This window comes from Ylistrum balloti, unplaced genomic scaffold (genome assembly GCF_031769215.1).
Source record: "Ylistrum balloti isolate Yb309-2 unplaced genomic scaffold, AGI_CSIRO_Ybal_v1 Utg371170, whole genome shotgun sequence".
In the NCBI taxonomy this organism is placed as follows: Eukaryota; Metazoa; Mollusca; class Bivalvia; order Pectinida; family Pectinidae; genus Ylistrum; species Ylistrum balloti.
The window spans coordinates 439455-463232 of record NW_026782639.1 but is presented as its reverse complement, the minus strand read 5'-3'; the positions used below and the strand labels follow the sequence as shown (position 1 = coordinate 463232).

General features: G+C 36.7%; 1 protein-coding gene across 1 annotated transcript; it reads left to right on the top strand.

The window, feature by feature from the left end:
• Positions 1 to 46: 46 nt before the first annotated feature.
• LOC132561187 (transcriptional activator GLI3-like) lies at positions 47 to 23405 on the top strand. The gene is made up of 17 exons (XM_060225915.1): positions 47 to 65; positions 596 to 865; positions 1099 to 1222; positions 1522 to 1697; positions 2763 to 2897; positions 5050 to 5253; positions 8324 to 8535; positions 9010 to 9133; positions 11976 to 12133; positions 12799 to 12948; positions 13170 to 13334; positions 13616 to 13774; positions 13892 to 13993; positions 14368 to 14535; positions 15907 to 16036; positions 16404 to 16499; positions 16873 to 23405. The coding sequence occupies exons 1-17, from the start codon at positions 47 to 49 to the stop codon at positions 19470 to 19472; spliced, it is 4992 nt and encodes a 1663-aa protein (XP_060081898.1). The 3' UTR covers positions 19473 to 23405.
• Positions 23406 to 23778: the final 373 nt, after the last annotated feature.

Sequence of the window (23778 nt, the reverse complement as noted above, 5' to 3'; positions counted from 1 at the left end):
TTAATATTAAAAAATGCCAAGTCCCTCTACATGTTAATATTAAAAAATGCCAAGTCCCTCTACAGGTAAATATTGCAAAAATATAGGTCCCTCTCCTAGTTAATATTGCAAAAAAAAATTGCAGGTCCCTCTCCTAGATAATATTACAAAAATACAGGTCCCTCAACAGGTTAATATTACAAAAATACAGGTCCCTCTACAGGTTAATATTACAAAAATGCTGGTTCCCCTACAGGTTAATATTACAAAAATACAGGTCCCCCTACAAGTTAATATTACAAAAATGCTGGTTCCCCTACAGGTTAATATTACAAAAATACAGGTCCCCCTACAGGTTAATATTACAAAAATACAAATCCCCCTATAAAGTTGTTATTACAAAAAAACAAATCAATCTACGGTTTGATATCATCATTCACTATTCTTGCTGTTGTCAAGTTGTAATCACTACCGTGCACGATTTTAGATCAGAATTCAATATTATCACTCCTGCTTGGGTTGATACTTACCATGATAAAGCAAACAAATAATATAAGCATTTAAAGACAGCTTGAGTTGTCCAGTTTTATTTACGTTTTGTTTTCTGTATTTGTAGCGGACCCGCTACAGAAGTCTCGCAGAGGCCTCGTTGTAAGCCGTCCTCCTAGTTGTCACCTGACACGCGTTGACGAGGAACCAACAACCACTCAGGACGACAAGGGGCGTGTATCACAGGTTGAGACTGTAGACCGAGGAGTTGGACCAACACCACATCCACCACATGTGGATCCCCATGTCCGGGAACCACGCATTCCAGCTCCAGGATACTTTGTCAACCCACTCCTAGACCCCCGTAATGGCCTACTTGAACATGGATATGGTAACGGTACGTGTTTTTGTGTCTCATGATCAAAACATTCTTCACCATATAAAAATGCATACCAATTACATTCCTTCACCTGACTAAAATCCATATGGAATTTATAGAGAAAACCACATTTTGTGAAAATGGATTGAATCCTCGCTAAAATTCTTTTTATCTTTACTGAAGTTCAATTTTCTACTGAAATTTTTCAAAATATCTATGTATATTTTTGGTTTTATTGTTCTTGTTGGCAGGCTATGGGTTTCCCTACGGTCATTTCCCCTACCCCATAAACCAGCCCCTCCCTCTCGACTCCCACACACTGGAGGGGCGATACCATTGGCCCCCTTCTAGTCCATATCACCAGCCCATGCCGGGGTAAGTGCATTACAAAGTTACAAAAGTTTGGACAAAAGTAGTTGTTAACACTAATGTTGATGGATTCTGGTGTGATTTCATAAATCCTAACATCTTCACCTTATTTCTAATACGTATTATTGAATGTGTGTTTAAATCGCTGCATCATTTCAGATTCAATTTTACTTTAAGTTTGCAGTTTCAATTTGGAATTCCGTCTATTGTATTTAAAAAACCAAATTTATAAATTTTATGATTTTATGATAAGCTGGTATTAGGAGATTTATGTTTTAAACATTATACAACTTTTTATTGTCTAGACTTGCTGCAAGTCCCTCCCACTCTGATGTGTCGGTGCTTAGTATGCGTAGCCCGATAGCACCAGGAGAGCCTGTCACGAGCCTCGCAGCACGAATTCATTGGGAACAGCTCCAAAGGAACTATCTTTATCAGAGCCCTTTGTCAGGACGACGGTTCAGTCCCTCGTCACTTCCAGGTATGGTAGCATCATGACATCTCTAAATACTTGTAACCTGTAGACCAACTTGTGTAGACTGAGGAACTGAATAAACTGATCACCTGTGTAGAGGGGTCATCTGTGTACACTGTTCACCTGTCTACACGGTTCACCTGTGTACACTGTTCACCTGTCTACACGGTTCACCTGTGTACACTGGTCACCTGTGTAGAGGGGTCACCTGTATGGACTGGTCACCTGTGTGAACTGGTCACCTGTGTACACTGTTCACCTGTGTGGGCTGGTCACCTGTGTGGGCTGGTCATCTGTGTACACTGGTCACTTGTGTACAGTGGTCACCTGTGTGAACTGGTCACCTGTGTACATTGTTCACCTTTGTGGACTGATCACTTGTGTAGACTGGTCATCTGTTTGGACATATTTATACTGTGATGTTGACAAAGTAACATATTTATACTGTGATGTTGACATAGTAACAGCTTTATACTGTAATGTTGACATAGTATAAGGTTTATAGTGTAATGTTGGCATAGTAACAGGTTTATACTGTAATGTTGACATAGTAACAGATTTATATGGTTATGTTGACATAGTAACAGCTTTATACTGTGATGTTGACATAGTAACAGATTTATACTGTAATGTTGACATAGTAACAGGATTTTACTGTGTTGTTGATTGACATAGTAACATATTTATACTGTAATGTTGACATAGTAACAGGTTCATATGGTTATGTTGACATAGTAACAGATTGATACTGTGAAGCTGACATAGTAACAGATTGATACTGTGATGTTGACATAGTAACAGGTTTATACTGTAATGTTGACATAGTAACAGGATCATACTGTAATTTTGAGATAGTAACAGATTTATACTGTAATGTTGACATAGTAACAGGTTTATACTGTGATGTTGACATAGCAACAGGATTATACTGTAATGGTGACATAGTAACAGATTTATACTGAGATGTTGACATAGTAGCAGGTTTATACTGTAATGACAAAATCCACTGGATCTGTTGTTTAATTTTTAGGTGTAACCCTCAGTGATATATTGTGTTTTTATCTGTTGTAGGTCTACCCCTCGGTGGTCCTGGATCTGTGTACAGCGATTACCCCAGTCATGTGTCATACAGTGGGTGGAGTATGTTTGGGGACATCCCACCCACTCCGGGAAGTGGTAGCATCACCCTTCCCGGCTCGTTAGAAAGTAAGCATAATCCCACTCAAGTACCACATACCAAACTCTCCTAACACATTTGAAGATCATCGGAGATCTTTGTCTTCAACATTAATAGTTTTGAAAATTTTTCTGTTCTCAAATTTTATTGCATGCAATTTATATTATTGCGTAAACACTCAGAAAACTTTTGTCAGTGAAATTCAATATTCTAATACAAACCAATACAAATCTAGGATGTGATTATCTTTTTATAGTAGAATTTGTTTATCACCATTACTTCTCATTTAACTTCAGCTGTCAGATGATTGTCACCTAACACATCACTCTAAACTTAAATTGGATAAACATATATGGGGAGGGGAGGGAGCATAAGTGTGTCTATCCATCTCACAGTGTCCTGTTCTGAAACAATACCATATCTTAACCTTTAGATAAGTGTGGTTACTGTTTACCCTATAGGATCATAATATCATAATAGACGATCATTTTAGGCGGTCATTGAGCAGGGTCAAAGTGTCAAAGGTCAGACATTTCTGAAAATTCATCAAACAACGATGCATATACATTTCAGCGGGAGAATTATGTCTTTGATGAAGTCGTATCATTATATACCTGAAACATTTAGAAATTCTGAACGCCATGGTTAAATGATTGTTACCATGAAATGTCACAAATATTGTTATATCCTTAGTCAGCAGGTGTTTCTAGGTAAATAACGTGTTATTTTTAATGATATGCTAATGAAAAACAATTATCACTAGAAGTTGTACTGGATGCTTTTTTAAAACTTAATAATCAAGGTTGATTCTTTTTGGTGAGAATTTCACATTTATGAGTGTAAATACACACTAGTAGATGTCTGAAATTAAGTGAAAAGTTTAGATTTATGAGTAAAGATATTTAAACAATGTCTGAATTTAAGTGAAAATGTAAGATTTATAAGTAAAGATACACAATCAATGTCTGAAATTAAGTGAAAATGTAAGATTTATTTGTAAAGATATGGAACCGATCTGTGAAATAAACTAGAAAGTAGAATATTTTGTAGTGGGAATTTCACTGAAATATTTAGAATTATTATCATGCAGTTTTTAGCAGCTCATGCAAAGTCATGATATTGAAAACTGTTAAATCATTAGCCTTATGGCCCAAGGAATGAAACACTGATGTTGGGATTTGTGCTGATAACATGTAGTACAACATCAAAGACTTAGATCGTCTGTAGTCGAGGAAGCTTGTCTGCAGTTTTCCAGTGCATATCCTAGGCTTTCTTACTGCATTTATCCTGTAAAAATTGTTTCCTTTATTTTCTCTTGGGAACTAGATATAATTCTGATGGCCTTTTGATGAAAAGTAGGAATAATACTTGAAACAAATATCTAGTATTGTAGTCAAGAACACAAAGATGGGAAAACTTGTTTCCCTTTGTTATGTCGAGTCATGTGGAGAGGCTTTAGATTTTTTTTGATTTTTTTTTTTCAATTATGGAAAGTTTGTTCGGAATTCGATGCCAGTGAAGGAATGTACTGCATGTTCCTAAATGTTCAAATATGTACATATGATAAAACCATTAAATAGATCTATTTTTGATATCATTCATTAAAAAGTGTTTAGACACGCATAGGTAAACTGGTTAAGTTACTGTAGAGTTGGTATTATTTGGGGGACATTTGATTTAGCTATATTAGCAATCACAAAGAAAACCAATAAAAAATGCCCTCAAGTTTACTACATAAGGTGGAGAATTTAATCACTGTGGAGAACCCTCATCCAGGAAAAACATAAAGTAATATACTCACAATATTAAATCACTATGAAGTAGCCTCAACTAGGAAAAACATAAGATAATAGACTTGCGAAATTAATTCGTTGTGAAGGAGTCCATTTCGAAAAGAACACAAAATATTATACTCATGAAATTGAATCACTGTGAGATAGTCCCATCCAGGGGAAAAAACACAAAAATTATATTCATGAAATAAAATCAGTGTTAAGTCACCCCATCCAGGAAAAACATGAAATATTATACTCATGAAATGAAGAAATATATAGTACATAGTTATATTGGATTAAGTTGTTCAAAAATGCCATTTTCACACAATTGATCCAACAGTAAAACAAAAAGAAAGTGTAAGCATTCTCTATCTAATTTCATGTTCTTTCCAACTCTGTGTTTCAGGTTCCCGACTTACAAGTCCTCGTCCCAGTATTATATGTAAAAGTCGAAAACGGGCATTGTCTCATTCACCCATCTCTGACTATTTGGACATACAGAGTCTGACACGGAGTTCAGAAGGATCCTTACAATTTACTCCATTTTTACACAGTACCAATTCAAGGAGTTCCAGTGCAGCTAGTGGATCCTATGGTCATTTATCAGCAGGTGAGAAATCTATCATATGATCATCTATCGAACTAAAACTTCTCAAGTTCTGGTATACTGAGCATTATACACTCATAGTTCAAAGGTCAAGGTCACCAGTACTATCAGGGCATCCCTGTCTTAACACTTTCTTTTTGAAGGCATTTTCAGATTGATGTGTTAAAAAAACCCTAAAAAATTGGAAGGTTTGAAAGAATGAAGTTTACATCTAGTTTTGCATAATAAAAATATTAAATGTGCAAGATCCTAGTTAGATCATTAAATTTAATTAAACAACAAAAAAGAAACAGCTGGTTGACATGGCTAATGTCTGATTGATGATGATTTTGGCGTCTGTCAGTTTCCTGTTGTTTGATGGTCTGTCTGTCACCATTGATCATTTTAGCCTCAGCTTGGTGTACACAGATCTTTCTGCTTCCTGTATCACAGCACTTTCTGTAATTAAGTAATTTGGAAAAGATATGTATGTATTTCACAGCTCCGAAGTGGAGAATTGATTACAATCAATGTATTACACCTTGAACAGCTAACCTGTTATATAGAGTTGGTAAATCTGGTGCTCGTAAGGCAATACAATTCATCCTCTTCGATTAAAAACAATCTTTACTGACTTAACACATTCAATCCATTAATGAAATATTTGCTTCAAGCTTCCAAAATATATTGATTTTTTTTCTTGCCACTTGAGATCATTTATATGATTAATTAAAAAAATGCACTTGGCATAGAATTAAATAAGTTGTGACTTGATTGCTGTTGAAAATTTTTACTGAACATTTAATTGTGTCCTTAACAAAGTATAACATGTTTGATGTTTTCATTTCACAGTAAACTTGGACACATTGATTTAGAAGGTCCTTATCAAGTCTTTGTGTATCATATAGATTATTCATTTTAGTACTGAAGTTTCATAAATTTGAAGAAAAAACTTGTAACTTGGAGTAACTGTATTTTGAAATTGTTCATCTGTTACTTGATTGTTGTTACCCTGTTTCTATGGTAACCAGTATAAACAGAATTGATGTGCTTTGTGTTTGCTACTCCAGCAAAAGTATAAAATTTTCTTCTCTATCCTACACTGGAATGCTACTGGCTAACTCCATGATTAAGTAACGCATCAGCTCTGTCAGATTTGCATGCTAGTAGAAAACTGGATAAATTATACACCTAGTTATACACAAACTAGGAAACAGGTTTTATTACACAAATCAAATATCGTTTGCATTTTGTAAATAATTTGTAGAGGGAAATTGGCCAAGTGTAAGAAGATTGGTGAAGATAACTGTAACACAGTGTATAGAGATGTTATTTTCCCTGTAAATAGTCTCATGTATCCGGTTCTCAGTTACTGTTTCAGGGACCAACCTTTCAATAATTGTGTTATTTTTGGTATGTTTATCTAAAAATAGAATAATCTATCATGATATTACCACCCATGCTGATTCTTACCCACAACAGATACTTACTCAGCTCCCATCCAAACTCTGATAACACTTCACCAATAACCTTAGAACTCTCCTGTGTTGGAGATTACCTAATAGGTTGACGCACAGGGCAAAAATACCTACACGAAATATCAGATGAGTCGATATACATGAACACTAATAACCAAAATTACAATCTGCACATTCGGATATCCTCATGTCCTGTGGTGTTATGAATTGTGCAACAGTTTTGGCGATACCATCCATGTATACAGAGTCCTCAGCAATGAGCATCACATATACAAGCCAACCTGAAAGAGAAGAGAAAAACAGGCAGAAAAAAATAGAAATGAAAATGTATTACTGATGCAGATGTACCTATCGCAGTTAGAAAAAAAAAGGAAAGGTTGCATATTAAAAGGTGTAACTTTTTAGAAGTCACTGTTGGGGATAGGGATGTGGTGAGGGATCACAGTCACTGTGTGGGATAGGGATGTGGTGAGGGATCACAGTCACTGTGTGGGATAGGGATGTGGTGAAGGATCACACTCACTGTGTGGGATAGGGATGTGGTGAGGGATCACAGTCACTGTGTGGGATAGGGATGTGGTGAGGGATCACAGTGCCTGCGAGGGATAGGGATGTGGTGAGGGATCACAGTGCCTGCGAGGGATAGGGATGTGGTGAGGGATCACAGTGCCTGCGAGGGATAGGGATGTGGTGAGGGATCACAGTCACTGTGTGGGATAGGGATGTGGTGAGGGATCACAGTCACTGTGTGGGATAGGGATGTGGTGAGGGATCACAGTCACTGTGTGGGATAGGGATGTGGTGAGGGATCACAGTGCCTGCGAGGGATAGGGATGTGGTGAGGGATCACAATGCCTGCGAGGGATAGGGATGTGGTGAGGGATCACAGTGCCTGCGAGGGACAGTGCCTGCGAGGGATAGGGATGTGGTGAGGGATCACAGTGCCTGCGAGGTATAGGGATGTGGTGAAGGCTCCTTGTTTAAAAACAAACATGTCTGACATTGTATTTACAGACAAATAAATCTGTCCCATCTTATCTAGAGGAAAACAAGTTTCAGACTTTAATTTTAGACAAACAAGTGTGTAAGATCTATTTTTTCATTAAAAGCAAACAAGGCTTTAAGATCTTATTCTACACATCATCTAGTCTATCACCTCCAGACGAGTTTGCAGACTTGTTTGTCAGAGACCCAAACAGAGAATTTGCTGATTTGTACAATTATGATAAGTTCTTGTGTCTGGCTTTGTAACCAGAACTCTTTGATGTGTGGAGGAGGATAACATACTTGATAAGTAGATGATGTGTTTATATATCAGGTGAGGTTCATCCTAAGTAAAAGGTACATTTGTAAGAATGATATCTCTGGCAGACAAGTGTAGCTCACAGACAGAAGGGTTATTAGAGCAGGAAATACAATGCCAAAGTTTGTCATAATTCTGTTTCTATTACGTACACGTAATATACTAGATTAAAAACGGTATATATCTCAGTTCACCCCATGTCTGGTCGGCAGTGAATGTTCCATTTGTTTTCGTGTTTTTCTATGTTACGAGGTACAATCTCCTGCTGTGCTGTATAACTATGGTTTTAACCTCTCAACACATTACTTTTCAGCCTCCCTTGGAACTGCAAGTCCCGCCATGCAACAGATGGGACATCCCATGAACCCCTACATGCGATCAGGACCCAGCAGTATGGCCGCCTCCCCATTCATCTATCCCATGATGCCTCCAATGATGGGAGCAGGGAGAATTCCTCCAGGGACTCTGATACCGCCTACCTCACATTCACAGCCTATCCATCAGCAACCTAAACACCACCCACCAGTATGCATCAACATAGTGCACATAACCTTACATTAAATCAGACTGCTAAACACTATCAACATGGTGTACATAACCTTACCTAAAATCGGACTGCTAAACACCATCAATATGGTGTACATAACCTTACCTAAAATCGGACTGCTAAACACCATCAATATGGTGTACATAACCTAACATTAAATCAGACTGCTAAACACCATCAACATGGTGTACATAACCTAACATTAATTTAGGTTGCTAAACACCATCTAGCAAGTCAGAAATAAAAAAAATCATTAAAACATCCTATAGTCAAGTCTTCAAAACTTCATCTTTTATCAAATCACTATGTACAAATGTTTTCATAATCAAATTTCTTCTACTCTATAGCAGTTTCTATGAGAAATAAAGACATATTATTATCAGCATAACTTTCAATATAGAGGCTAGTTTTGTTCATAAATGAAATGACCTTGACTTTTGATTTTATTTCAGCCCCAGATCTCCACGACAACCAAGGAGGCTGGAAGTAGTGTTGTGAGCAGCAGTACAATAGATAACGCCATGGGAGAAAGCAAACGGTCAAAAATTAAAAAGGAGGCTGACATGCCCAGTCTAGGTAAATCAAACTTATTTAAAGATAACTTGCCTTGTATGATTGTTCCTATTATCTGTAATTAAATTAAATATTAATGATTTCAGTTTTTATGATACCTGATACCCTAAAAAATGCATCTTTTAATTTCTGGTGATTTAGCATAGCATGATGACAGTTATCTGGTGTCGTATTTTCCTGGTATTGATTGTGGCTGGTGGAAATGTGGAGTAAATTATTCACTAACAGGGTTTATTAACCTCATACAGATGGTATCATGCCACTAAATGAGGGTACATGCACTGGGTTAATACTGTGCAGGTGAACTCTGATTTTCACTGAATATAAAATGTTTTAAATTACCTCCTTAATGTTTTGTAGGAAATGAATTACTAGATAAACTACTCAGAATAGATTTAAGTAAAACAGATGAGAACATTTTCTCTTTTTACCCAGGAAAATGGATCTTTTATTTCTTCTTCTAACTGAGAAACTTTTCTTAAAAACAAAAAAAATCTGATAATGTTTTAATAAAAAGAAGATAATGGTTGCTATAGATATAATGAGCATTTCAAAATGACTGGAAAAAATCTTGTTTTTATGTATATTGCCTTTGTTCTAACCCATTTCTTATATGATATCAGCTTTACACATCAGACAGGATTGCCTGAATTAAACAACCATATGTATACCCATTTTAGACTAATTTCAAACAGGAAATTTGTAGATCTTTAAGGTTAAAACAGTTACATGTGTTAATATCATATTCATATCAGTGTCATGTGATATTATATTTATATCCAAACCTGTGAGTATATCAACATTGGCCAGTAAATCTATTTATTTTATGTGTCAATTACATTTGAAAATTTATATATACTTTTTCTGATGGAGAAAACCAACCCATCCTGGCAGCCTGTGTTGTACAGGAATTTTAAAAGATGAATGAGAAATGAGGATTGAAGTGAATTTTATGTCAAAATAATCAAAGAAAGATCTGGACTGAAAAGGCAGCCTCCAGGCAAATTGAAACACTTGTCTGTAACTGAATAGCTCATTGGCAGGCTTGATGGCCCAAGTCTGTGTAACAAGACACTTGATTGGCTGATTAGTTTGATGGAAAGGGGTGAAAATTTCAAGTCATCTCATTGGCAAGGAATTTTTTTTCTTAAAATTTATGAGTATGATTTATGATATCATCCTATTCTCCCCTCTGTGGAATGGAATGGTCCTATTGAATACTGAGGAAGGATAGTTTACTTAGGAGGGGAATGTTTTCGGAACATTAATATCAGCAGATAACAAATACAACGTAGTAGACACTTTCTTGTTGTCATCAGCTAGCTGGTATTTGTCATATACAAAAATGTGTTTTTATCAAATACAACAATAATGAAATGTGATGGGCCATAAAACACAATATCGGTGATAAAGATATATATATAGCTATTAAGTCAATTGAAAGGTTGCTTACAAGCATGACAAACATACAACATTCTAAAACAAGTTTAGAGCAATCGTACCTAACGCAGTCAAGAGGTGCACAACATTTGATGTTGATATTCCAATGTAATTCTAGATAAAATAATTCAGAATTTGCTGGCAAGAAGTGATGTATAGGTTTTAAATGATACTGTTGTAAGATGCACACTCCGATAGATTTCCCGACACCCAAGTTAATGGCTTCCCTTGAATTTCCACCTGCTTTCATGTCGATCAAATTCATGAAAACATGTTGGTATCTGATTAGAGTTCTCCTGTTAGTATGAAGCCGATTTCATGCTAAGAAAATGAACAAAATATGATACGTATGTTTCTCAGGATATGAATAGAATTTTTACAGAAAGCTTATCACCAATAGCAAAGAGCTACATTACCATTCCAGTATAGTAACAAGGATTCATGTTAACACATTAGCAAGTCTCGTATTCTGTTTATCATATTGAGAAACAGAACGTGCAGGAGGCCTCATATCAGTCACATCTTCCGAGTATTGAAGAGAAAATACTGTTACCCAATACGTGTAGCTAATGAAAACAGTTATACCTGTTAGGCTTCCATTATAACAATTAGGTTTCTGTTTACAACCTTTCAATTAGATTTCTGTTTACAACCTTCCAATTAGATTTCTGTTTACAACCTTCCAATTACATTTCTGTTTACAACCTTCCAATTAGATTTCTGTTTACAACCTTCCAATTACATTTCTGTTTACAACCTTCCAATTACATTTCTGTTTACAACCTTCCAATTAGATTTCTGTTTACAACCTCCCAATTAGATTTCTGTTTACAACCTCCCAATTAGATTTCTGTTTACAACCTTCCAATTACATTTCTGTTTACAACCTTCCAATTACATTTCTGTTTACAACCTTCCAATTAGATTTCTGTTTACAACCTCCCAATTAGGTTTCTATTTACAACCTCCCAGTTCGGTACCTCTCTGCAACCCACAACCTCCTAGTCACAAATTCTATTGACAACCTCTCTGTTCAGTTTCTATTTACAACATCCCAGTGAGGTACCTTTCCTCAACCCACAACCTCCTGGTCACTAATTCTATTGACAACCTCCCTGTTCGGTTTCTATTTACAACATCACCATCACAAATTTGTTGGCATCATCCTAGTTTGGATGCTATTGACAACCTCCCTGTCACAATTTCAGATGAAAACCTCTCTGATAGGTTTCTAATGACAACCTCTTGGTTATAAAAGCCCTTGTCAACTTACCAATTATAGGTTTCTATTAACAACTTTGAACACATTGTATTCAATTTTTTCCTGCAGATTGATTATGTCCTTCACTTTATTTCCATTTACAAAATTTATATGCTAATTGATGTATGTAATTGAACTTTTCAGGAGATGACCTACATGATGAGGATGATGAAAAACACAATGGGGAGGGAATGGAGAAGGCAGGACATATTCCTGTGGAGGGAGAGCCAGACTTCATAGAGACCAATTGTCACTGGGAAGGATGCAACTGCGAGTATGAAACTCAGGATGAACTAGTCAAGGTAGGGGCTGTTATTTACAACTTAACTGGTGATAGGGTGGTGCAGTGGTGTCACACTCGCCTTTCACCTAGTCGTCCAGGGTTTGATTCCCGGAACTGGTGTGAACAGGTAGGGAGTCACTTACCAGACCATGTGGGTTTTCCCTGGTACTCCAATTTCCTCCTACGATAAGAACCCTCGCACGCTTATATCAGGGCCAACAAGAGTGATTAGTAGAAGTTGATAATAACTTGTTTCATGTAGTAAAAAAAAAGTTTATAGTTAATGTTCAACTTAATAGAAAGCTTTTAATCAACTCATATTCACAAAGACTGGTGTTAGATCTGTTCGGGCACTCTAAGGCTTAATGGTGAGTGCGTTGTTTGTTTTTTAAATACCTATAACTGAAATACTACCAGTTTGAGTCTACCAACATAAGTAATACAGGTTGGTTTTACTTGTTGTTTTCCCATATTGGCATTTTCATCAACAACTTCATCAACGACTTCACTTATAAAGAATTGTTTTAAACACAACAATAAGAATTAATGAATATTTTACCTTCATTTTTCATTGCTGTTTACAGTACTGATGAGAAAATACAGAAACTATCTTAAGGTGGTGTTTACTTCTGGTATAAATTGTTCTTGGTGTTTTCAAGAGCTTTCTTTTACTTTTCGTTTCAGCATATCAATATAGATCATATCCAAGCCAATAAGAAATCGTTTGTGTGTCGCTGGGTTGAGTGTACGCGAGAATCCAAACCATTCAAAGCTCAGTATATGTTAGTGGTACATATGCGAAGACATACAGGAGAGAAGCCACACAAGTGTACAGTAAGTAGCTGTGTCAGGAATTCATCACTTTGTTTCTGTAGCAAGAACTGTACTTTTACAGAATGGCACATACATTTTCACTTTTGATATAAATTGCTTTAGTTTTCATCCTTTAAATTGTCATTTTCTATTGATGAAATCCTGAGGTGAGAAATTCATGATTTTTCCATCCTAATTTTATTGATGGTTTTGATCTCTACATTTTTTCACTTTGTTTACAGTTTGAGGGTTGTAATAAAGCTTATTCTCGGTTAGAAAATTTGAAGACACATCTGCGCTCACATACAGGAGAGAAACCCTACATGTGTGAATACCCAGGCTGTACAAAAGCCTTCAGTAATGCCTCTGACCGAGCCAAACATCAGAACCGTACTCATTCTAATGCTGTAAGTACTACAGGAATAATCTTCACACAAATTCTTCCAAAACATTTATCTTATTTTCATCTCAGTCACTAGTTAATAAAATGCCCTTTAATTTGGATTGAATAAGTCAACAAGAACAGCCTGAATTTATTGACCAGAGGCCAGGAATTTTTGTTTGATATGGATTCTTAAAATTCTACCTGTAATCCGCCATATTTTCTTTATCTTTTCTAGTTTTCAAATATTTTTCTAGACTAAACAAGTCTGTGAAAGTCTGAATGATGTTCACTTTTTGTCAACAGAAACCTTATGTATGTAAAGCAATGGGATGTACGAAACGCTACACAGACCCAAGTTCACTGAGGAAACACGTGAAAACTGTTCACGGTCCAGATTTCTACGCTAACAAGAAACATAAAGGAGACAGTTGTAAACAGGAGCGAAACATGGAGTCTGAACAGGTAAACAGTCAATTTCTCTTGTAAAAAATGTATGTGTTTTACAAAAACTATTCCTTTCTTAATGGCAGTAACATTGGTGTAAGGGAGGTAACTCTACTATATTTTTTTCCGGTGCAGGATCAAGACAAAAAGGATGATAACAGCACGAAGAAGATGGAGGAATGTCTAACTGTAACACCATTACATGCTGCTATGTCTGGGGAGAGGAGGAGGTCACAGGTGAGATAGGGTAGGGGAGAGGAGTTAAATGGGCTAGGGTGGGGTGAGGAGATAGATGAGATAGGGTGGGGGAGAGGAGATAGATGAGATAGGGTGGGGGAGAGGAGAGAGGGTAGGGGAGAGGAGATAGGTAAGATAAGGTTAGGAAGAGGTGACAGGTGAGATAGGATGGGGGAGAGGAGATAGATGAGACAGGGTTAGGGAGAGAGAGGAGACAGATGAGATAGGAATGGGAGTTATATTAATATGTAATAGGTGCATTTTTTTGTTAGTGATCAGACTAAACATAACTTTACTTTTTTGTTATATAAAAGAGGTTATTGTGTAGATGGGACTAATGTTTAAGTTTTGTACAATGTATTTTTTATTCACAGGACAATGTTGGTAACGCTTTATCCCAGCAGCAACCATCACCCCAGAGTAGTCCAGAGGTGAATGTCACCAACTCTATACAACCCGAGATCATAGAGGAACATGTGGGGTCTGTTACTCAGGTTACTTTAGAGGAGGAAGTGGACATCCCAGAACCAGAGGAAGCTGATGTAGGTCTACAGTCCACTGTAAACCAACAATCTATGCATGCATTTTACTCTTACAAATTTCCAATCAAAGCAAAATCACAAACATTAATTTGCAGTTTTTTTATAATTAATATTTGTTGATTTCTTATAATGAATTCTTACCTTACATATAGTTTATAAGCCAACCATCATCATACGGTAAGCTGTTCAAATGACCCTTCCCCCGGCGTCTGCTCTTAACAAATCTTGTTAATGCTTGGTGTGGGTGCTCCTTGGTCTCTAGTTATGCAATGTCCCATTTTGGGTTTTTACAGTAATAGTTTGTTTTATCAATATTTCTTGAAAAGATACTGGATGGATCAATCTCAAAGTTCATGTTTAGGTTCTAATATGTCCCTAATTGTGCTATGTCCCATTTTAAAACTGATCTGAAAGATAGTATGGATGACAGATAGCCATCTTGTATTTTGATCGTAATATATTTTATACATAGGTTCATCTTGGTTCCTAGTTTTGCAGAGGTGGCCATCTTGGTTTTGATAATTTGTTATTGTTATTGTGAAAAGAAAAGGATGGATCTTTCTCAGATTTCATATGTAGGTTCCTTTTAATCCATTGTTGTGCTCTATGGTGTTGAGACTGATCAGAAAAACAAAATGGCTGATAGGGGAGAAATGTTGATAATGAAGGTCTCTAACTTGACTCACTGACATGGTCAGATTAGTGACCAGATATGGAGATCCCTATGGGGCTTAATTAAACTCACTGACATGGTCAGATTAGTGACCAGATATGGAGCTCAATGTGGGGCTTAACTAAACCCACTGACATGGTCAGATTGATGACCAGATATGGAACTCCCTGTGGGGCTTAACTAAACTCACTGACATGGTCAGATTAGTGACCAGATATGGAGCTCAATGTGGGGCTTAACTAAACTCACTGACATGGTCAGATTGATGACCAGATATGGAACTCCCTGTGGGGCTTAACTAAACTCACTGACATGGTCAGATTAGTGACCAGATATGGAGTTCCCTGTGGGGCTTAACTTAACTCACTGACATGGTCAGATTAGTGACCAGATATGGAGCTCCCTATGGGGCCTAACTAAAGACCAGAAACTTTGAATCTTTTAGTCATAATGCAGCCTCAGAAATCGGAAAAATCATTGTGAACTTGTTGTATTGATAAGATCGTAAAAGCTAGTAGCCGCGAAAGTAAAATGGTTTGCTTTTGTCCTGTTTCGAGGTTATTTGTTCTCACATAGTAATCTCTTCTGAAATTATGTCCATATGTTGTAATGAGTTTCTGTCATTCATATCAAACAAACAATGGATCAATGCATTCAGCTCCAATAATATGCTTCATTCCTTGATTTTGTTTTGACAGATACCAGGAGGTGGGACAGGCACAGTGATCGCGCGAAACAATCGTCTCAATGTGGTCCATCAGAATCGTATCAAAGGCAAAATGGTGGGGAAAAACAATTCCACCTTACCTCAGATTCCAGGTAGCAACAGTAAGTATCTAGTTCTCATTGCCATGTCATCTTTAATGGGTCCTCAAGGAACATACTTTTTTCATTACAATACAGTTGTGAAAATGAGTACCAACATTTCTGAGAAGTAATTTTGTGATGGTCTGGTGACATTTTAGAGAAATTCAGAACAGACATATCTAGGTCTGGTTAATTTTTAGAGAAATTCAAAACAGACATATCTAGGTCTGGTTAATTTTTAGAGAAATTCAAAACAGACATTTTCTCCACCTTATAAGTCTTCTCAGATGACAGTATTAACAGTCAGATGTCTCTAATAGATCTAGAACCATTTTTTATTTAAAAGGATATTTTTCTCATAATGCATTTGTATTTTGTTTTTATCCAGACAATCGTATCAACAGTCAGACATCTCTTACAGATATCTCCAACAAGACTGCTCAAGTCAAAAATCCACAACTTAAGAGAATCATGGATCTCAACGGTAAGTTAATTGATTAGACCTCCATGATACAAGACTACTGACCACCTTTTATCTTCAGTATCTTAAAATTCCTTATTAAATATTACAATGCTTAGATGTTCTGAGGTTCATTCTCTGTATCAGGTCGAAATATTCTTAAATAAATCCAAGTGCCCAATATCACAGTCAATTTATAACTAGATTGACATCAAAGCAAGATCTTATTCATATATAAAGTCTCTAGTAGCACCCACTTCAATTTTTATTAATTACTCATGTAAAAAAAATTTTCAACAGATTCACTGAAATCATCACAATTTACAGATATTTGACACTTTAATAATTGTCACATATGAAATCATTTTAATATTTTCGTGTTTGCTCTGTTTTATAGGTCATGGGGACAAGCCATTACCTGGTTACCTTGGGGGTAGTCGTCGTGACAGTAATACCAGTACAATCAGCTCTTACCTCAGTAGTATGAGGTCAGAAGCAAGTCCATGTTTCCCATTCGGCAGCAAATTCTCCAGTCGGCGATCTAGTGAAGTGTCACAGTTCAGCGAACGTCTCAGCATTACAAACTCTCCTTATGAGTATGACATTACCGGGAACATGCCTCATCATGGCCCCCATTGTGGTTCTAGTCGACGGTCAAGCGAGGCCAGTAACATCAGTAATGTTGCCGCACAGCTGCAGAAAGCACATCTTGGTAGCAACCCCAGCCTCATAGTTCAGTCCCAAGCCATGCCACTACGTAGTCCCTCAAGTAAATATTCCAGCGAGCGTCTTGCACGTTTCTTGGCTGCTCGCAATGAACTGGATGGTGCTCGAACGAGTACACCGTGTCGCACTCCACTACCTCACGAGATCCCCAACAGGGATGTGCGCAGGTATAGTGACCCAGTACGAACACTAGACCCAAATTTCAGTGTGCTAAAGAGACTACAAAGGTTTCATAGTTTAAATATGATGAAACCACTACCAGTACCTCAGTCAATGAAAAGTCTGTTAAGTAAGACCGGATCTAACAACACGTTCCACTCATCGCGGAGTAGTATTATGACCGATCATAGTCTCGCAGAAAATGAGGAGTGGTCTCCTGGTGGTCCAAATGACGGGAGTATGGACACTGATATTGAGGCAGCACTGATGGAGAAGATGCTGGAGGACAATGAGGATATGATCATACCTGACGATATGAGACGATTCTTAAACGAGAGGTATGGAAATCTGTTGGGAGTAGATTCTGTGGTACCTGAGAATGATGAACAACCAATGACGAGGGGAAACAATCCAAACCAAGATGTTGCATCAATGGACTCGTACTCAAATCAACCAACACCCATGCCAGATAATATGAATGACATGCAACACTCTCCTGGTTACTATGGTAATCAAGGAGGAATGAGCCAATCACAGCAGCAAGGCATGGCGTTCAACAATGGAGGGAACCCCCAACAGTTCAATCAGGGACAAATGTGTAGTGGTAGCTCAATGCCACAAAACATGCAGCAACCGATGCCACCCAATATGGGTCAAGGTGGCATGCCTAATCAGCAGGGGCTGCCACCAAACATGCAGGTGAATCAGATGTGGCCTCAAGGGGGTCCACCTAATTATAATAATATGCAACAAGGGATGCAAGGTAACAGTGCATCACAGTTACCTCAGGGACAAAGTGGCAATGTGTTGCCACAGAACATGCCACCACCACACACAAGTGGCAACATGATGCACCCACCTGTAAGTGGTGGCATGCAACCACCCTCAAAGGGTGTGCAGATGATGCAGTCCCACCAAGGCCAGACAGGACACCCAATGATGGGTAATCACATACCACATCCTCCTGGTGGCCAGCAGATGCCACAGGGTGTGCCCATGTCGCCAATAGCACCACAACAACGTATGAACCAATCAAACATGGGATCTCTTCAAAATATGCAGCATGGTAATCGTGTAATGAACAACATGAATGGTGGCAATATGAACCATTGGCAGATGATGAATAATACTGGACAGAGTGATGGAAATTCAATGCCTCAGGGTCAAATGCCACAAGGCCCGATGCCACAGCAGCAGTATATGCCTCACCCACCCAGCATGAATAAACAACAAGGCATGCAGTCCAACATGTCTCCCAACATGCCACAGTCAAATATGCAGCCAATGCCACCCAATATGCAGCAAGGTATGCCACCCAACATGCAGCACATGCCGCGGCCACCACCATCAAGTAAACAGGAGCGAGACAGCCCGCAAGTTCAAGTTCCCCATATCAGCACATCACAGATCCCATCTAAAAACAAGGCAGCCAATCGAAACCAAATGATAATGCGTCAGCATCAGCAACAGATGATGGCCAATCAGAGCACATATAACAACAACAACAACAATAACAATAATCAGATGTATCCAGCGATGGGCAACATGGTCGAGGGGTATGGGGGAAACATGTACAACAATATGGGGCAAGGTAACATGGAGGTGCCCCCTATGTACCCTCAGCAAAATATGAACATGGCACCTCATCCCCCATCTGGACCCCCACACAAACCAGGGGGCCAACAGCCGCAACCCCCTCAGATGTCCCAACAGCAGCACAATCAGCAACTCAAACCAAATGTCTACCAACAACAGACTCAACAGCCCCCTACGTCAGGGAGCGCTTACCCAAACCCCCTCGAAATGTCTCCAGGGTGCAATCAAGTGACAAGCTCAACAGATCGGAAGGAAATCACAGCTCCACCTATTGAGGAATTCATGGAAAACATTAATTCAATTTCATCAGAAAATCTGTTGGATAACATAAGCTCCATATCGACTGAAAACATAAATAACAACATGTACACTGGCATGAACCAGCGATCCGCATCTCAATCATCATCACGGTATAATCCACAATCCTTACCCGCCAATAACATGGTAGTGAACGATATGAGCTCAGTGTTAACACAGTTAGCTGAGGAAAATAAGTACCTAAGCATGCGTCATTGATAATAATTGTGGAATAATTTGTTACTGTTTGTATGGAGTGTCAATCAGAGGCTTCATACTGTTTCTTCCAAATACTAATTGGATATAGGTACTTGTACGCATATCATTGCAAAATTGTGTCAACATCGTTTCATTTTTTTAATGCATAAACCTTTGAACATAAAGAGATGCATATTACACATTTTCTCTGTGGAGAATTCAATTATCATTATCTGTTTCATTAGTGGTGTAGAACTTTGTGAATTGATGGATGGCAGGAAAAGTGTGAATGATCATGTATCTTGTGAAAGTTCAAAAGTGCTAATTACGTTCTCATAGTAATCAAGGATGGAGACTTAATTACTTATTGTTATTACCAATTACCTGGTATACATCAGTGTTATATTGTTTGACTCTGGAGGAGAAAATAATCTCGACTGTTTTGCTCAGTGCTAGCATCATGAATTGTATGTTACAGTGACCTTATTACATGTACAATGACCTATATATTTGTTAATGAAGTATTATATTGTGTATTGATTTTGTCTGTTAAGATGTAAAATTACTAAGAAATTTTTAAACAAGATATGTTTTTAATACTAAAGATTTACTTAACTAGCCTTAAAGGGAAAAAAACACTCCTGAAGATGGATGTTAAAGATTTATATAGCAATAAAATTTTATTAAGATGGCTGAAAGATCTTACAATCTTGAGACTTGAAGTATTTATATCTTAGGATAAGTTCTAGAATGGTAGGAGCTATTTCACAGTATAACTGTGGGTTTGAAAACCAGAACATGTTACTTTATTTCTAGTTTTTAAATGCAAGTATAAGTCCTTCATTGTCTGTGGTGGCAATGACACGCTTTGAGATTATAAACAGATTTATAGTAGAAGTTCTGAATTACCAATTTATTTGAATGATGATCTCTACTCCAGTAACATTACTACGTATTATTTGTTAAAGAACGTTGTTCCTTCTAGTATTAATGTGCCATTTTTAAATTTTGTTAACTCAGTATGAAATACTCTTACCTACCCTATCACCTACAATACAAGGCTGTATTTAGGGTACAAGTTCTATTTTCATACTGACCAGCATTTTTTTACTCCACGAAAGATAAAAGTGAAAGCAAAATGATAACATAAGCATTTAAACATAGTTTACAGGCAAACAGGTATTAAGGACGTTTTTCTGAATCAATTTACTAGGATATACACATACTAGGAACATTGCGTTCAAATAAATCAAACTGGATATCATTTTGACGGAACAAGGACAAGCTCTGGTATAATTGGTGCTTTAACTATATTTTTTTTAACTTTTACTTAAGTTCTCATCAAATGTGCCTTATTTACGCAATATACATACCGAATGTGCTATTCTGAATTCAGACGTTCTTGTGTTTCAAAATCAAATGAAAATGTTAATGTCATATTATTTGTTGTTACATTTTTACTACATGCCTTCTGCATTGACAAAGTGCTACACTTGTATTATAAATGGATAAAGTGATGGTTGACCCTCAAATGGAAGGTCACACCATAGAATCAGTGCACAGTAACAAAATGAGATTTTATTTTTAAAAAAAACGAGAATTTACTTTTACTGTTTTACTTTTATTCCTTAAACTCTCCATGGTTGTTTTTAATGTTCATTTTTTTTTCTTCGATTATTTGAGATTTTAATACTCGATTTAGTTAGCTTAAAATACAGGTCTTTTAAGGGTTACCCCCCTTTGATCTGTCTTCATAGCTGAGGTAGGTAACAGAAATTGGTCATTCACTTGTAAGTATTCAATCTTTTTTACAGTTTTTTTTAATTGTTTTTGTTTTTGTTTTTTTTTAACTTTTAAGAGGGTATTTTTCATGTTTAAATTTTAACATGTAAAATGAAATTTGAAATGCTACATATTGCTAAAATTTTGTTTTATCACACCATAAAATGGCTGCAACAATTTTTTAGTATTTCCAAGTTTACGCGATACTTTTTTTTCAGTAGCCTTTAATGATAAGAGAAGAACTTTCTGAGGTAGATATTTTTTGTATTTTCTCATCACAAAACAGCTACAGCTACTTTCCCCATCAGTTTGTTCTATCCAGTAGCTGTAGTCATTTCACTGAATGCATCTTCTGTTATTTAGTAACCTGAGATGATTTAACTGTACTTAGATCCAAGATCAGCGAAGAAATAAGATTTCAACAATACTTTATATGTTTAGGAAAAACAAGATGAGTACTGTTTGGTCCAATTTTCACAGATAAGAATAATAGTTATTCTAAGATGTGTTGTTCATGCTGCATGTCCATTGTATATAAGTACTCATATTGCCATCATACTTGTGAGCTACGTGCTACATATGTATCCGTCCACATTTCCAGCCTCCTATGTATTAGACTATTTTACACTGTTTTACACTGATTACAAATACATGTATCTAAATTTTAGTTAATTTTAAACTCAAAATACTTTTTTTTTTAACTTTTTCTTTGAACATTGGTTGATGAAAAAGGACATGTTTTCAGAAAGTTTAACTTGAAATACCACATCTTGAGTTTGAGTTTAAATGACCGCTAATGTTTTATCCCAGAAAAAATAGTCAAATATCTAACAGGATACACTTGTTCAAATCTTTGTCAGACTGTGTGTCTCAGGGGGCTCTGATTTTTTATAAGAAAATGTTGAAAACTTCATTTCAGCTCTATTTATAATGATGAACACTTAATCATGTAAATGTTTAAAAAAAAAACAAAAAAACAAAAACAAAAAAAAAAGAAAAAAAAGAGAACAAATCTTATTTTCAGGCAACAACTATGTCAATACATATTTAATATTTCTGTCAAATGTTGCAAAAAATGAAGTCCCAATTTGCTTGGACTGTGATCACCAGAATTTTTCTACATCAAAGTAAATCAGAAAGATGGTCTTTGATGGTATTCCGTGACATTTTCTTTTCAATACATTGATCTACATAAAGCGAAACTCCGACAATCTCCCATCACATTTTTTTGTGTAATACCCTACGGTAAGGGTTTCTGGTAAGATCTCCCATTTAATGAAACGCCAACTTTCACAAAAGTAAGATGCAAATTTCGTCGACAAGTGACATGTACACTGTGGAGTAGCTGAGTGAATAATATTCTTTGTCTCATGGCTAGTATCAGAGATATAGATGTCTCTGCTAGTATATACTTTCCAAGGTAAACTTTAATGTTGATAGGACCGTGATGCTCTCTGACTTCGATTTGAACAACTAGATCCTAACTGGAAAGAGTGGTGATTGTGTAGTAATATGTCCCTTTTTATGTATATTTTAGCATTTATTCCTTTTATGTGTGTGCCCTTTGTCTAAAGGTGCTTCCTACCCTGGGTTAACAAGAAATGGGGTTCGGTAAATTAAGGTGCAGTTGCGGAAGCAACAGCTTCTAGGGGAGATAACTTCAGTTACGATTTAGGTAGCACACCACTTAATATTATCTCTGAGTAAATCAGTAATAAAATGGGTCAGAAGTTTCTTCAAAGTGGATTTTGATTTTGCATTTTTTGGTAATAAGAAGTTAATGAATTGTAAGTATTTCTGAGCTTCAAAACCCAGGTTGTTGTGTACACTTCTGTATTAGAAGTATATACAGTGTTGCATGATGGGATTCATTTGGTGGAAATAAAAACCCAATTCGTTGGTGTGCTACCTAGGTGTTCCATACAGATGAATAGCTTGCCATAAGCAAGTCTATGCAAATTAGAAAATAGCTATGCAAGTAGGCTTTGTGATTCTTATGTACCGACATTTACTCATATTTACAGTTAATTCATATCTATCATAGGTTATATTTTGCAAAGACAAACATATTTTTGTACCACATAATGCTCTGGTACCAAGTACGTCATATAATGGAATAACAATGTTTTAGGTGTCATAAAAATGTAAATATATTATGTGAAACCAACAACATGAATGTTTTATTTTTATTTATCAACGAAGTCGATACAGATACAACGTATTCTGCACAGTATTTATTGTTAAGCTTGACAACATAATTCAAAGCAGATAAAAACAGAATTCTTGAAATTCGGAAAGTCCAAAAGTGACATGGTTCCGAATATCATAAATTAGAGAAACGACCTCTATGATGTGTCGTTCACTGCTAATGAACTTGGTGTAAACTAGAGAAACGATCTCTATGATGTGTCGTTCACTGCTAATGAACTTGATGTAAACTAGAGAAACGACCTCTATGATGTGTCGTTCACTGCTAATGAACTTGATGTAAACTAGAGAAACGACCTCTATGATGTGTCGTTCACTGCTAATGAACTTGATGTAA